This window comes from Lathamus discolor, chromosome 6 (assembly GCF_037157495.1).
Source record: "Lathamus discolor isolate bLatDis1 chromosome 6, bLatDis1.hap1, whole genome shotgun sequence".
Taxonomy (NCBI): Eukaryota; Metazoa; Chordata; class Aves; order Psittaciformes; family Psittacidae; genus Lathamus; species Lathamus discolor.
Window position 1 is genome coordinate 80,786,102 of NC_088889.1, and position 13,590 is coordinate 80,799,691.

The following is a 13,590-nucleotide window of genomic DNA, read 5'->3' on the forward strand; positions in this document are numbered from 1 at the left end:
TTTAACAGTCCCACAAGATTCGTGTTTATTTTCTTACTTCCACCATGCAATCAACAGCAATGGCAAGGGAACAGCTGGAAAAGGACATGGCGTGTCTCTCCCCTTCTCATGATCAGAGCCACAGGCCACTGCTCCCATCACATCATGTACCAGGCTGCAGCTCCTGCCAGCACTGCGATGCAGGCAGCCAGCATCAGCTGCACCAGGGGCTGCTTTGCCAGGGCCACGGCACCATGGTAGGGACAGCTGGGTCCTGCATTACCTGCTGGAACACAGAACATGCAGTTAGTGCTGCAGGTCTCACACCACACGCATGTGGCAGCTTTGTCATCGTCACAACCTACCGAGCTTGTCTGCATAGTAAGGGCATTTGTGCAGGTCTCCTTTTCCATCGTGGACTGGAAGGCCTCCATCTTGGGCTTCTGCCAGTGACTTGCCAATCTTGTCCAGTTCATCAAACACCTGCAAGTGGTCACAACATGTACATGAAGTGGGCAGAGGCAGGCGGCTTTCACCCAGTCCCTGGAACAACCTGGAGAAGAGGCAAGAGCCTCTCCTGCCTCCTTCCCCCAGAGGCAGCACATGCTTCTCACTTTGGAGTGTCTTGCAGGCAGTCCTGTGGTGACACCTGGCACGTGCTACAGCTCTGAGAGGGCACAGCCCCTTCAAGAGTATCAGGGCAGACCCAGGAGTGAGATGGATGCAGCACAGCCCCACTGCTCACTGCCCAGGCTGCTGCAGGTGGGAGTACAGGCAATGCACTCCCTGCTGCAGACCCTCTCTGGGAGCACTGCTTCTGGTCATGCAGGGTTCAGGCAGCCCCTCCAGCTCTGCTGCAAGTGGCTTCCCTAAGGATCCTGACAAAGGAGCCACATTTCTGGCCAGCTTAGACCACAGTGACCTGCTACAGGCACAGATGAAAGCTTCCACCCAGTAGCTAAGACTATATTCATCCTCCTGGAGCAAGTGGCAGCTCAGTCAGGGTTTATGAAAGGCAAATACTATGAGGAGGACAAGAGGCTACAGACATTTCTGTCCACTGGGCAGTGTGTCAAGACTTGAGACAGGAGATTAATTGTAACCAGTGTACATAACAAGCTCAAACTGTTTGAGGCTGTCTCAGAGCAAGAGCTCTGCTCTCCCCGTTTCAGAGCCAACAGCCCATGGAAGATCTTACAGTGAAGTCATCTCAATTTTGCCCTAATAAAAGGCTCAGCAGTGATGTTGGAGCATGGGAGGAATTCCTGCCCAACACCAGCCATGTCTCCAGAAGCTAGCAGAAGAGCTATTTAAACTAGAACCCCAGCCCCCAGGAAAGGAGGGGTTCTGGTGGCCTCAGACCCAAACCACTTCCTGGGTGAGCAGGCTGACTCAATCAGTCTGGACCCAAGAGCTGGTCCAGACTCAAAAACAGCAGCACCCACACACAGAGGGGCTCAAGGGATTTCATACCTGCATGTTAAATCTGAAGGCTCGGTTGGCTTCTTCCACAATCCTTTCTTTGGTGCTCTTGTCCAAGTCCAAAGCGTTCATCCTTGCCCTGTAGAGCTGCTTGAACTGCTGTGCATTGGAGATGTTACCAAACACATAGAACTGGATCCCTTCCTCAGTACTAGGCAACTTGAGGGCTCTCTGGGCTACCTTCTTCAGCACTTGGCCACCTGAGAGGTCCCCCATATAGCGTGTGTAAGCGTGAGCCACTAGCAGCTCTGGCTCGTTCTGTCCCACATGATGGATTCTGTCCACATACTGCTGAGTTGCCTCTGAACACTGGATCTTCTCTTTCCAGTCTTCTCCATAGAAATATTGCAGGTCTTTGATCAACGCTTCTTTCCGGTGAAGCTCTAGGGGGAAGTACAGAGGAGCAAAGACTGGGTTGTCCTCGTTGCGATCCATTTCCTCTTCCAGAGCAGAGTACGTGAAGTAAAGTGCCACAGTGGCCAGCTACAGACAAAGCACAGTGTGAACAGCCATTCACTACATCAGCATGTTACACCTTCTGGCTGCCCTCGCCTGCACAGGCCTGGGGTAAACAAGGAGGAAACTCCCAGGCTTGACACAAAACCAGCCTGGAGACCCTGTGCAAGGCACAGATCGTTTGAAGGATGAGAGGTTCTTCTCTAGCTACATTCATAGAATCATAGAATCACAGAATAGTTGGAAAGGACTTTAAGATCATCCAGTTCCAACCCCCCTGCCATGGACAGGGACACCTCACACTAAACCATCCCACCCAAGGCTCTGTCCAGCCTGGCCTTGAACACCACCAGGGATGGAGCATTCACAACCTCCCCAGGCAACCCATTCCAGTGCCTCACCACCCTAACAGGAAAGAATTTCCTCCTTATATCCAATCTAAACTTCCCCTGTTTAAGTTTCAACCCATTACCCCTTGTCCTGTCACTACAGTCCCTAATGAAGAATCCTTCCCCAGCATCCCTATAGCCCCCCTTCAGATACTGGAAGGATGCTATGAGGTCTCCACGCAGCCTTCTCTTCTCCAGGCTGAACAGCCCCAACTTTCTCAGCCTGTCTTCATACGGGAGGTGCTCCAGTCCCCTGATCATAACAACGATGCCTTCAGAGCACAAAGAATTAGTCTGATGTTGCCAGCTCTGTGCTCTGGGGGGGCCTCCTGTCACCTTGAGAGCAAGGCACAGGGACAAAAGGTACAACTAGCACCAACAGCTTTGTGCTACAGGAGACTACTGTATATGCCAAAATCTTCAGGATCAGACCCAAAACACCATCTCTTCTGTACAGCAGATAGAGCTATCCAACCTGAAGTCTATGAAAAACAGCTTAGTCTTCAGAGGATGGAATAAAGCACTGCAGCCACACCTGCCCTTGTGGCCAGCAGATGCATGGCCAGAAGCCCAGCACTTCTACCTAGTCAAACTTGTGCTGGACCAGATTGCTCCTCATCCCCCTACCCAGCCATAGGATACACCAGCAGAAGTCCTGGACAAGAGCCCTCCTACAGTTTTGACTATGCCACCTAGAAACTGCATTCTTTGCCACTCCCTGCACACAGGGCTGCAAGGCCATGCCTGAGTCTGCATCAGTCACTGGACACATCAAAGAGCTGCTCTGCCAAGGGAGCAGAGCAACACTCACCTTGAAGAGCTCCTCCTTGATCCGTCCTTTCAGGAAGTCTTTGACAAATTGGGTGTTCTCCGCACGGTCATGGGATTCCTTAGTCCCCTCCTTCAGCAGCTCTGAAAGGTCAGTGGGACTGCAGGCAAATAGGGAGAGCTCCTTTTACCCATTCACACATACAGGAATGAGTTTGTTCCTGTTGTGTTTGGAGGGACCCATCCCCCACTCCCTACCATCTCCAGCCCAATTTGGAGAAGGTACAACTTGGGATTTCTGGAACAAGGCAGAACCAGGAGGGTGGTAACAACCAGAGGCTCCTTCCACAGATGCAGGCACCCAAGTGCCAACCAGACTTGCCATTCCAGGAATGCTGGGCCCACGAGGGGCTCACACCAAACATGCTTCAGCAATTGCCAAGCATTCTCTGACCCCTGCACCTTACTTTCCCTTCTCATCCATGAATGAGAAGCATCAATACTTCAAAAGGAGGCCTTGAGCATATGAGGAGCAACCACGAGGGAAGGCTAAAGGGGACAGAAGCCTTACTGATTACCCTTCATGGTCACTCTGTAGAAGAAGAAAGGCTCATGTAAGAGGCAGGTGAGAGCTGAACAGAAAAACAGGGCAAGAACACCCTGAAAAAGTGTATTTATCTCGAATTTTACTGGTTTTGCAGGTTTCCATAAGCCAGCTACTAAAAAGAATAAGTAAAATCTATGATTTTAGGCTATAGCCACTGCACCGACCTGGAGTTTGGTACAGAGTTATCAAATGCACTCAAAATCACACCAAATCCCACTTTACAGGTTTTCTGACAAGTCTGCTACAGATAGCTGCAAGAGACACAGACACTCCAGACCCACCAGTGGCCATGCAGCCAGGCAGCATGAAGCTGTCTCAAGCCAGAGAGAAGTCACCCAGCACTGAATATCTAGGTATTCTGGGAAGCACCCTGCTCACTCTTCCCAAGTCTGAAGCCTCTGCTTTCAGAGCATGTGTGTAAATTTGTTGTTTAAACTAACCTCCAAGACAATAGTCTTGCCTAAACTGGTGGGCATTCTGCAAAGGCAAGAGAGGCAGCTCGCTGGAGCATAGTTCACCTCTAGGGTCATCTTTCAAACCAAGAAGCTGCCATCACATGAGTCTGCCCAGCAAACCACGGAAAACCGGCTCGCCTTGGCCAGCAAGGCACAAACACAACTGCCAAATGGTCAAAGCATTTCTGAAGGCAAGTGATAGTAGAGACTAAAAAAAACCCAACTGCTTGCTGCCAGCATTAGCAAGATTGCTCCTTCCCACCCGTGCTGGCACACTTTGATTAAACAGATTTACTGCACATATATATCTGATTAATCAGCTATTGGAGTCCCCCACCTCTTTTCAGATGAGGAGAGAGATCACTCCTTAACCTGGAAGGTCTCCTGCCTTACCCAATACTGTTTGTGCCACATTGTGAGACAGGACTCACCTGACATCATCGTCTTCTGTTTCCTCATACCGCAACATTTCCCCTTCTTCCCTCTCTGCGCTCTCCATTGCGGGCAGTACTGCTGGTTAGTGCTGGAGATTAGACAACCTGAAAGGCAAAACAAGAGAGGCGTTTTAGAGGGAAGCTGCTTTCATGAAGGGACGGGTCTGAAAAGCTGAGCCATACAGCAAGCAGCCTCTGAGCTGCTCCACCAGGCAGGGTGCTGAGGAGCAGCCACTGGCCATTCCCACGGCACAGCAGGCACTTTCAAGGAAGCAATCTTGCTTGTTCAGTTCAATTACCCCAGTGAACCTCAACACTAACACCAGCCAGCTCACCAAATGTTAGCCTCAGAGGAGACCTACAACACAGCACGCTGTGTTTGGTTTCCCTATTCAGGATGGCTCCTGGCCTCCACATTAGCTATCTGCACTGAAATTGTGAGCAAACAGCTTTCCACTGCTGCTACCAAACATTTCATCCAATGCCAGACTCTGAGCAGGGTAGAAGAAAAGGGAAACGCCTCTGCTTCAGTCGCGAGGAAGAACAAGCTACTTCATTTTCACAGTGATACGGAGCTTTCCCTAGAGGAAAGCAGTGGTGAATTAGGGCAGGAGTCAGGCAACTCACAGGGAGACAAACACCTTCCCTGCAGTGGAGTATATGCAGAGGAACTTCCAAAGCAGGGACAGATTTCACTGCTCTGCCTTTTCTGGGCTGTACTGCATGTGAAGAGTGAAAACGGCTGCTGCAGGTGGCTCCTGCTACCACTCACGCTCTCCTCTCCTGCCTAGCAGGGTCTGCTTCAAACCCCAGAAGTAACTGAGTTCTCCCTCCCCTTCTGTGAAAGGAAACAAACAAAAAAATCTCCATGGGTGGAGCAGGACACCCAAAGACCTACCCAGAAGCAGGAGTGAGACACCTGGCTTACAGATGAGTTTCCTCCAGCAGAAATCCACCCACCTCATTTACAAAATGGACCTGTAATCAGCTTTGTGCAGAGCAGCACCATCACCTCACAGGCAGCCTTGCCAGATCAACAAGGAACTAAGCTGCTTCCTGGCTCCTGGAAAGCACTCACTGTAAGAGAGCCATCCCTCACGCTCTCCCATTTGAGGTCAGCCCCCTCAGGGCTAGAAGAGCAGGCAGGCGGCTGCAAGTTCACCAAGCTCAGCACAGGGCCAGCACCAGCACATCACCTGCTGGCTCTCAGCTCACATGGAGCACCCCAGCTATAAATCAACTGCCCTCTGGCTCCTCACCCTGAGTTTCTGAAGCCCTGTTCTACAGACACTTCCACTGCCCTCCACACTCCAGCACAGGACTCAGCCAGGAGCGCCTGGAGCTGGGTCTGAGCACCCAGTTTGGAGGACACATCACCAGGGTGAGGGCTTCCCCTCTGATCACACAGTCCTTGGGCTCACTGGGACATAGCCATCCCCAAGGGGAGGGCTGACCACAATACTTTGTGATGCCAGCCAGCCCACTGCAGGATCAGAAGTCACAGGGGAAGCAGCCCCACATCCCCAGGGCCCTGCACCACAGGATAGGGCACAGCACAGCCTCCCCATCCAGAGGGTAGAGGAAGCCAGTTGCAAGGGCACTGTTTTCATTTTGATCACTCACTGGACAGCAAGCACCACAGCAGGTCAGCAAACTTGACACAGCTCCAAACATCCACCACGGTGAAGGGAAACTGAAGGAAAGAGGCAGAACCTGCCCAGGCTGAGCCAGGAGCTGGTTGCGGGCCCAGGGGAACAGCCTGCCTGCCAGCACAGCCGCACAAGTCCTGATGGCATGCTGGCTTCCTGCGCAGCTGGCTTCAAGTCAGGCACTCCTCAAGAAATGCAGATTCCAAAATTAGAGAAACTGGTTCCAATTTATCTTGTACTTCCAGACAAGCAGAGTCCCGCAGGTAGGGTGTGCTGCCTCTGCATGCTGCCAGGACCGCAGCCACCGGCACAGAGGAGCACGTGAGAGCAGAGCTAGAAAGAGCACTTCAGCACCACCCTGCGGACAGCAAGAGGCCTGGAGGTGGCTTGACATTACATCCAACCCAGCGGAAGCCACCAGATAAGCCTCAGCCATGACTAGTTAACAGCAGCAGCAGCAATGGCTAAAGGCTCCCAATGGCCAGACATACACAGCGTGACTCCAGAGATCATCATTCTACAAGACACATCTGCTAACTCACTTGACAGGGCCTCTGCACCCATCTCTTGCAACACACTCATGTTTAGCAGCGCTCACCAGCACTGGGACTTTGTTCTCCATGCCATGGGGCATCTGCTGGCCTCTCAGAAGCCTTTACCCAAACCTGTAACTACTGTTGTAGAAGCACAACTCAGAGCAGTGAATTCCTGTTCCAGCAGCAGTGTCTGCTGCTGGAAGAAGGGGTTAGCACACAAACAGCGATTTAAGGACTTTGGTGCAGTCAGACTTGTATCTCCCACAACTGTTTTTGCAGATGACATGATCATCTCTACAACGATAGGCAGGACAGTGACAACACCAATCCTTTCAGCCCAAGGTGAGGTTACTACATACACAGGACAACATGGAAGTGGAGATTTTTCCCAGTACCATCCAGCACAGACATGATGAGCTGTGAATTCAGGAGGCAAGTCAGCACAAATCAAACCCCTGTCCTTTTCAGTACTAGGGTATCACAGGAAAACTCAGAGGAAGGGAAGTAAGAATCATGGTATCTCTTTCCATTACACATCCCTTTTATTCAGAAACTGGTAGCTGAAAGCCCACAACATGGTCACTGCTCAGGGCCCTCGTTTCTCCCGGTTTTGCTCCCCTGCAAGACACAGTGTCCAACCCACCAAGCAGGCTGCTCCAGCAGCTGCTCACTTGCACTGCAGAGGCTGGAATGTCATTTCATTTGATTCATGAGCACTGCTCATCAAGACCTGCCTGAATGTTCAGGGTAAACACGTACCTTCCCAGTGCCCTACAAGCAGCCTCCTGGGAGGAATCCAACAGCTACAAGAGGCAGGATAGTGGGGCTGGAGATTGGAGACAAGGCTTAGTACGAAACACCTCAGCACTCCAAACATTTCTTTCCCAGTAACAGTGTTCAAACCCTCTGAGAAAACATCCCTATCTCATCTAGCCAGCACTTAGTTTGCCCCAGACACATTTCCACAGCAAGTTTCACACTCAAGATGCACAGCCATTCTTCTCAGGGTAGGAAGACACTTAATCCCAACAATCCAGTGCCTTTTGAAGGAAGCAGACACTGCTGTGGCAGGGAAGCAGGACTGAAGCCCTGGCTTTGCTTTGGCACCCTTGGGAGAAGCTCAGTAATTTGCAAACACCCAGGTGGTACAGAGTTCAAGTTTGCTCTTCAGCTAGTCTACAACTTTAGGCAATTTCCCCACATGCAGAACTTGCATCCTTGCTTTAACAGGCAGCAGCAGAATGTGGCTGCACCTACCAAAGCATCACTGCAGTGGAAACAAGCCCCAGAACGCCAGGCCTAGCAGCTTGAAGAGCCATCACAAATGTAGCCTGGCACTCACATCAGAAGAGCTTCATACCCTCTCCTCCTCCCTGGGAGAGGTTTTTGGTGTTGGAAATAGGGCCTCACAGAACAATTTTTATACTGCCTGATCCCAGGTAGGTTCCAGACTTCACATGGACATAGCCTACATCTAGGAAATAACTCAAGTCTAAGGCACTTTTAGAGGTGCCCACGTAAACGCTAACTCTGCCCCCCAGAGCCACAGTCTAGCACCTCAAAAAAGTGACCAAGGAGAGAAACTGCTGGTAAATTCACAGATCTTGTCCAGTTCTGCACTTTGGTAATCAGCCCTTGTGCCAGGCAGTGCATCCGGAATCTGTTTCCTCATACTGCCTGGGAGAACAGCAGAAGGGGCACATCAGTCGACCAGCTTTACACCTGGGGAGAGTAGGAATGGAGTGTGACAGGCTCACATGAACTGATCAAACAGCCTTTGCTCTGGGGATAGCTAGTACTTGCCCTGCCCATCCCACCATGCAGTCAGCTGTGCTGTGCTAGGCACTATGAGGCTTGAATAACGTATGTGTTTTCCCAACAACGGAAAAGCTGGGACAGCAGCAGACTTCATAGGCCTTCGTCCTTCAAGCGCTTTATTAAGCTCACAAGGATCAAGAATTATAGAACCATAGGATGGCTGGGGTTGGAAGGGACCTTAAAGCTCATCCAGTTCCCAGCCCCAGCCATGGGTAAGGACACCTTCCACTAGCACAGGTTGCTCCAAGCCCTGTCCAGCCTGGCATTGAACACTGCCAGGGATGGAGAAGAGCCAAGGGCCCCCAGGGCACCAGCAGAACCCGGCGCAGCTCCTGTCCTGAAATACTGAAGACATCCTCCTAGAAGACCTGTGTGCAGGAACCACTGCAGGGTATGAAGCAGCCGCTCTGGCACGCTCCCTCAGCTGCTGTGCGGATGCTCGCCCACAGGAGCCGAGGGAAGACATGCGGGAGGCCTGACTAGCCCTGGCCGGGCACAGCTGCACACAGCCCCGCTGCTCCGAGCACACGGCTGGCAGACGGCAGCACTGAAGCCGGCACAGCTCGAGGCCCAGGACAGAGCCACGGGCCGGGCGCTGCTCCTGGGACAGGCCGCCCAGGCCTCGAGGAGAAAAGGCACACGGACGCCGCCATCATACGGCCTGCACGGGTTTCCTGGCCGAGCGCCGCCGGTTCCGAGCCTACACGTCCCCGGGAACGGGAGGCGGGCCCATCGGAGCAGAGCCCCGCGGGAGGTGGGGGTGACCTGGGGATAATCACGAGGGCCTCAGCCCGGGGCTGGCCCCGCCGCGTTGCCATGGAAACGAGCCGCGCACACTCACCCTCTGCCTCAGCCGCAGGACACGCCGCCCGCTCTCTGCCCCGCGGCGTGAAAAAAACCCGGGGCCCAGCCGCCTCGAATTTATCACCTGCGGTGGAGACTGCGCAGCCAATCAGTAGCCGCGCACGACACGCGACAGCGCCGCCGATTGGTGGAGAGGGCCCGGACGCCACACAGCGGCCCTAAGTCCCCGCCCCCGCCTCGCTTCCCTCGGCCAACGGCGACCTCTGAGCGGCGCGTGACGACCCGCCCCGCGGGAGGCCCGCGCGACCCCGCGCAGGCGCAGTTGGGGAAAGCAACGCGGCGACGCTCAACGAACGTTTATTGCGCGGGGCCACTGCGAGCGGCAGCAGCCATGGGAGCCGACCCCGGGGGTCACCCGGTCCCAGCCCTGCCGGGGCAAGGACACCGGAACGTGTCCAGGCGGGGCTTGGATGTGCCCAGAGAGGGAGCCTCCACATCCCCCTGCGCAGCCTGCTCAGTGCTCTGCCCCTGCAACGGAACAAGTTCTTCCTCATGTCGAGGGCAAACCTCTTGTGCTTCGGTTCATGACCACTGCTCCTCAGCCTGGGGCTGGCCACCACTGAAGAGAGTCTGGCACCTTCCTCCTAGCACCTGCCCCAAACCCCCCATCAGCTCCCTCCACCGGCTCTCCCCTTCTTCGTCTCTGAGGGCTCATTCTCCTAGGAAGAAACTGCTTTCACCACAAGCAGGGTGGTCAGTGGGAGGGGAGACACCAGGCTTTGCTCACAGGTGTCAGACCTCACTGCTCCCCACACTCACCCCACCTAGGGCTCCCCAGCCCTGTGAGTCTGCTGGTGCCGGAACATAGCCGAGGTCGCTCTGAAGCCCTTCCCGCACTCAGCACAGGCGTAGGGACGTTCCCCAGTGTGGATGCGCTGGTGCTGGGTGAGGTGGGGACTCTGCCGAAAGGTGTCCCCACAGTAGGTGCAGGAGTAGGGCCTCTCCCCGGTGTGGATCAGCTGGTGTTTCATGAGAGCAGAGCTACGACCAAAGCTCTTCCCACAATCCATACACCCATACGGTTTCTCCCTGGTGTGGACCTGCAGGTGTCGTGCCAGAGTTGAGCTCAAGCTGAAGCTCATCCCACAGGTCCTGCACTCGTAGGGTTTCTCCCCAGTGTGCACCCGCCTGTGCTGGACGAGCTTCCAGTTATCAGAGAAGCTCTTCCCGCACTCGGCACACTTGTAGGGCTTCTCCCCGGTGTGGACTCGCTGGTGTCGTGTCAGGGCAGCGCTGACGCTGAAGCTCTTTCCACACTTTGTACACTCATAGGGTTTCTCCCCGGTGTGCACCCGCTGGTGCCGGACGAGCTGCGTGTTGTTGGAGAAGCTCATCCCGCACTCAGCACACTTGTAGGGCTTCTCCCCGGTGTGGGTTACCTGGTGCCGGATCAGCTTTGAGCTCACGGTGAAGCTCTTTCCACACTCGGAGCACTCATAGGGCCGCTCCCCTGTGTGGATCCTCTGGTGCTGGACGAGATGTGACCGGTACTGGAAACTCTTCCCACATTCGGTGCAGGTGAAGGGTTTTTCTCCGGTGTGGATTCTCCGATGCCGGATGAGCTTGGAGCTCACCTGGAAGCTCTTGGATCTCTGAATCCTTTCTGACCTGCGTGGGAGAACAGGGTCCTGTGCAGGACCCTGGGAACTGTTCTCCTCAGACAGTCCTGAGCATAAACCCTTGGGCTCCACCGGCCTGGGGATGCCTTGATGGGCATTGTCTTCATTCGTGCTCACAATTCCATCTTCAGCTGCAATAAAATGAGAATCCAGACAAGTCACAGGCAGGACTGGAAGCTTTGGACAGGGCAAATCACAAGGGGCCAAATTCTAAAAATTCAGCAGATAGATTGACTTTAAGTACAAAACATTCTGGTATATCCTGCGTTCCAAATCCATCGTATTTCCCTCCAAACTACACAGTGGATTTTTCAGAGTGTTCACAGGAGCAAATGCTGTAAATTGCCCTGCATGCTTCACCACAACCTGAGTCTACTGAAATCACTGGCATATTAGAAGCAAAAGTTTACTGCTCGAATGGGAAAGATGCTTGCTCTTCCAGGATGATGTACCTGAAAATCATAGAACCACAGGATGGTTTGAGCTGGAATGGACCTTACAGATCATATCCAGTTCCAGCCTCCTGCCATGTGCAGGGACACCTTGCACTAGACCAGGTTGCTGCAAGCCCCATCCAACCTGGCCTTGAACACTGCCAGGGATGGGGCAGCCACAGCCCCTCTGGGAAACCTGAGCCGGCACCTCAGCATACTCACAGGAAAGAACTTCTTTCACCTTATCTACATATCCCCTCTGTCAGTTTAAAGCCATTCCGCCTTGTCCTGTCCCTACTTGCTCTTGTCAAAAGCCACTCTCCACATTTCTTGTTGGGCCCTCTACGTACTGGGAGCTGCTCTAAGATCTCCCCAGAGCCTCCTCATCTCCAGGCTGAACAAGCCCAGCTCTCTCTGGCTCCTTCCAGTCCACTGCTCTGAATGTGGTTTGATGAGCATGTAGCAGGTTCAGAAGCGCGTGCCCCCAACAGTGCTGTGCCTTTTGCTGTCCATAGGAAACACAGCTCTTTGCAGGCTGAATGAGCAAGGCAGGACCTGTGCGACATGCACACAAAGCACATCTCCAGATCTGCTTAAAGATTCAGCAGATATCTTGTGGTTCTCTGAACACTCTTATGAAATACACCAGTAACATATCGGTCACATGGGATTGCTGTACAAACAACAGGCACCTCCTGTGGTCTGGCAGAGCTGTGAGAAGAAAGTGCAGGCCATGGAAGAGGTGAGTTGTTACTGAACCATAAGCGTGCAATAAAGAAAGGAGAGTCTAGAAGTTCAACCCCAGACTGATACATCTACATATTTCATCTTCCTCTTTCTAGGAAGCACAAGAAAATATCACAATATGATTTCACAGTGAACTCCTAAGATACCTTCCTGGCAGCTTGCCCTGGTAGTGATACCACTTCTTCCCTCACATAGTTTTCATTAAAACCATCCCATGAGAGGATCAGAAACTGCAATTTTGCTATTTACCATGAAGGCATTTCCATTTGTCTGCAGCTACTCCAGCCAGGCCTGGAGGAAAAGAGCAAGGTGATATCCACAGATGGGATGGAAAGAGGATGTTTCCGGCAGGCCACCATGAAGCTCTTGACCCGTTCATCAGACTTACTGAGTAGACAGTGGAGCTAGCAAAGTTGTTCTGTTGCCGTTGTGCCCAAAGCGATGCTAACTTTGGCACTTACACCCACGTTTGGTCCTTTATGCAGACCTTGAAAGTGCCTTCAGAAGTACGTGACAATTAAGTTTCCTATGGTGTTCTGTACTTTTTGGGGAACATCAGGAGCGTCAAGCTTCTTTTCACAATTATTGTCACGGCTCTAGCAATTCTACGATCATTCATGTTACTTCTGAGCTTTTAGGTACCTTCACTGGCATCTAGGACACGCTGCCTGTAAAGGCTTTGATCAAAACCAAGACAGGAACTCACTGCAAGTATTTCAAGTGGAAGGGCAGCAAGTTCACAATGATGAGGATTTAATACTAGAAGCATAAGGCTGAACTGGCAAAAATGAATAAGCAAGAGAGACATGAAGAATGTGGTTCTTCCTCAGCCCATGCCAATTTGGGTTGATGGCAAGACCTCTATTACGCCCAAGAGGGCCAGTGCTATAGCTACAAGGCAAGCTCCAGGTAAGCAGAGTAAGCTGCTGGACTTCTGACTGTGGTACGCCACTGCTGTTACTAGAGGTGGCTGATGTGATGCCACAGAAAGGGCTGGAGGGGAGATCTGGGGCCCGACATTCCAAGAAAACAAACAGAAATCTGAGTATAAGAACTAAGGGACTGATAGCGAGAGGACAGACTGGGGAAGACCTGGCATGGCCTTTGGAAAGGGATGTCTCACTTCACAAACCACTCGGAGTTCTTCAGAGATGTCCCCAGCTTTATCAAAAGGGACATGTGGGGTCCAGAGGCATTCCCGAAAGACATTCATCCTTCACCAGAACTGGTAAAGAAGCTAAGCTGCTGTGGGATGAATGAACCTCACAGGGAGGTAAGGAAGGGAAGAGGTGGAAGCATTTGCTGATGATTTTGTGCTCCTCAGGGTTAAAGACATAAAGCCAGACTACAAAG

At 52.7% G+C, this 13,590-nt stretch overlaps 2 protein-coding genes across 7 annotated transcripts in view; both read right to left on the reverse strand.

The window, feature by feature from the left end:
- Positions 1-4,650, reverse strand: HMOX2 (heme oxygenase 2). Of its 2 annotated transcripts, none has more exons than XM_065684102.1 (5): positions 4,568-4,650; positions 3,118-3,235; positions 1,453-1,944; positions 345-462; positions 1-262 (listed from the first exon to the last, which is right to left on the reverse strand). In XM_065684102.1, the coding sequence occupies exons 1-5, from the start codon at positions 4,633-4,635 to the stop codon at positions 138-140; spliced, it is 921 nt and encodes a 306-aa protein (XP_065540174.1). In that variant the 5' UTR covers positions 4,636-4,650; the 3' UTR covers positions 1-137. The 2 variants fall into 2 exon arrangements, with proteins under 2 accessions (XP_065540174.1, XP_065540173.1); XM_065684101.1 differs by having other exon boundaries at positions 1-265.
- The window catches only part of LOC136016610 (zinc finger protein 180-like), a 24,057-nt gene continuing 15,053 nt past the window's right edge, over positions 4,587-13,590 (reverse strand). For 3 of the 5 annotated variants that reach the window (XM_065684095.1, XM_065684097.1, XM_065684096.1), the window contains exon 3: positions 9,719-11,187. In XM_065684095.1, coding sequence (XP_065540167.1) covers positions 10,202-11,187 — 986 coding nt within the window. In that variant the 3' untranslated portion in view covers positions 9,719-10,201. Of the gene's footprint in view, positions 4,676-9,718; positions 11,188-13,590 lie in introns of those variants that run through there. The other 2 variants (XM_065684098.1, XM_065684100.1) reach the window with 2 other exon arrangements.

Bases quoted from the DNA above. Each gene is read 5' to 3' on its own strand.
- HMOX2 (XM_065684101.1), bottom strand. From the start codon at position 4,635: ATGGAGAGCGCAGAGAGGGAAGAAGGGGAAATGTTGCGGTATGAGGAA. The intron at 1,945-3,117 runs GTGAGTGTTGCT...CTTTGTCTGTAG, and splicing joins TCAAGGAGGAGCTCTTCAAG to CTGGCCACTGTGGCACTTTA. The intron at 266-344 runs GTAGGTTGTGAC...TCTGTGTTCCAG, and splicing joins TTACTATGCAGACAAGCTCG to CAGGTAATGCAGGACCCAGC.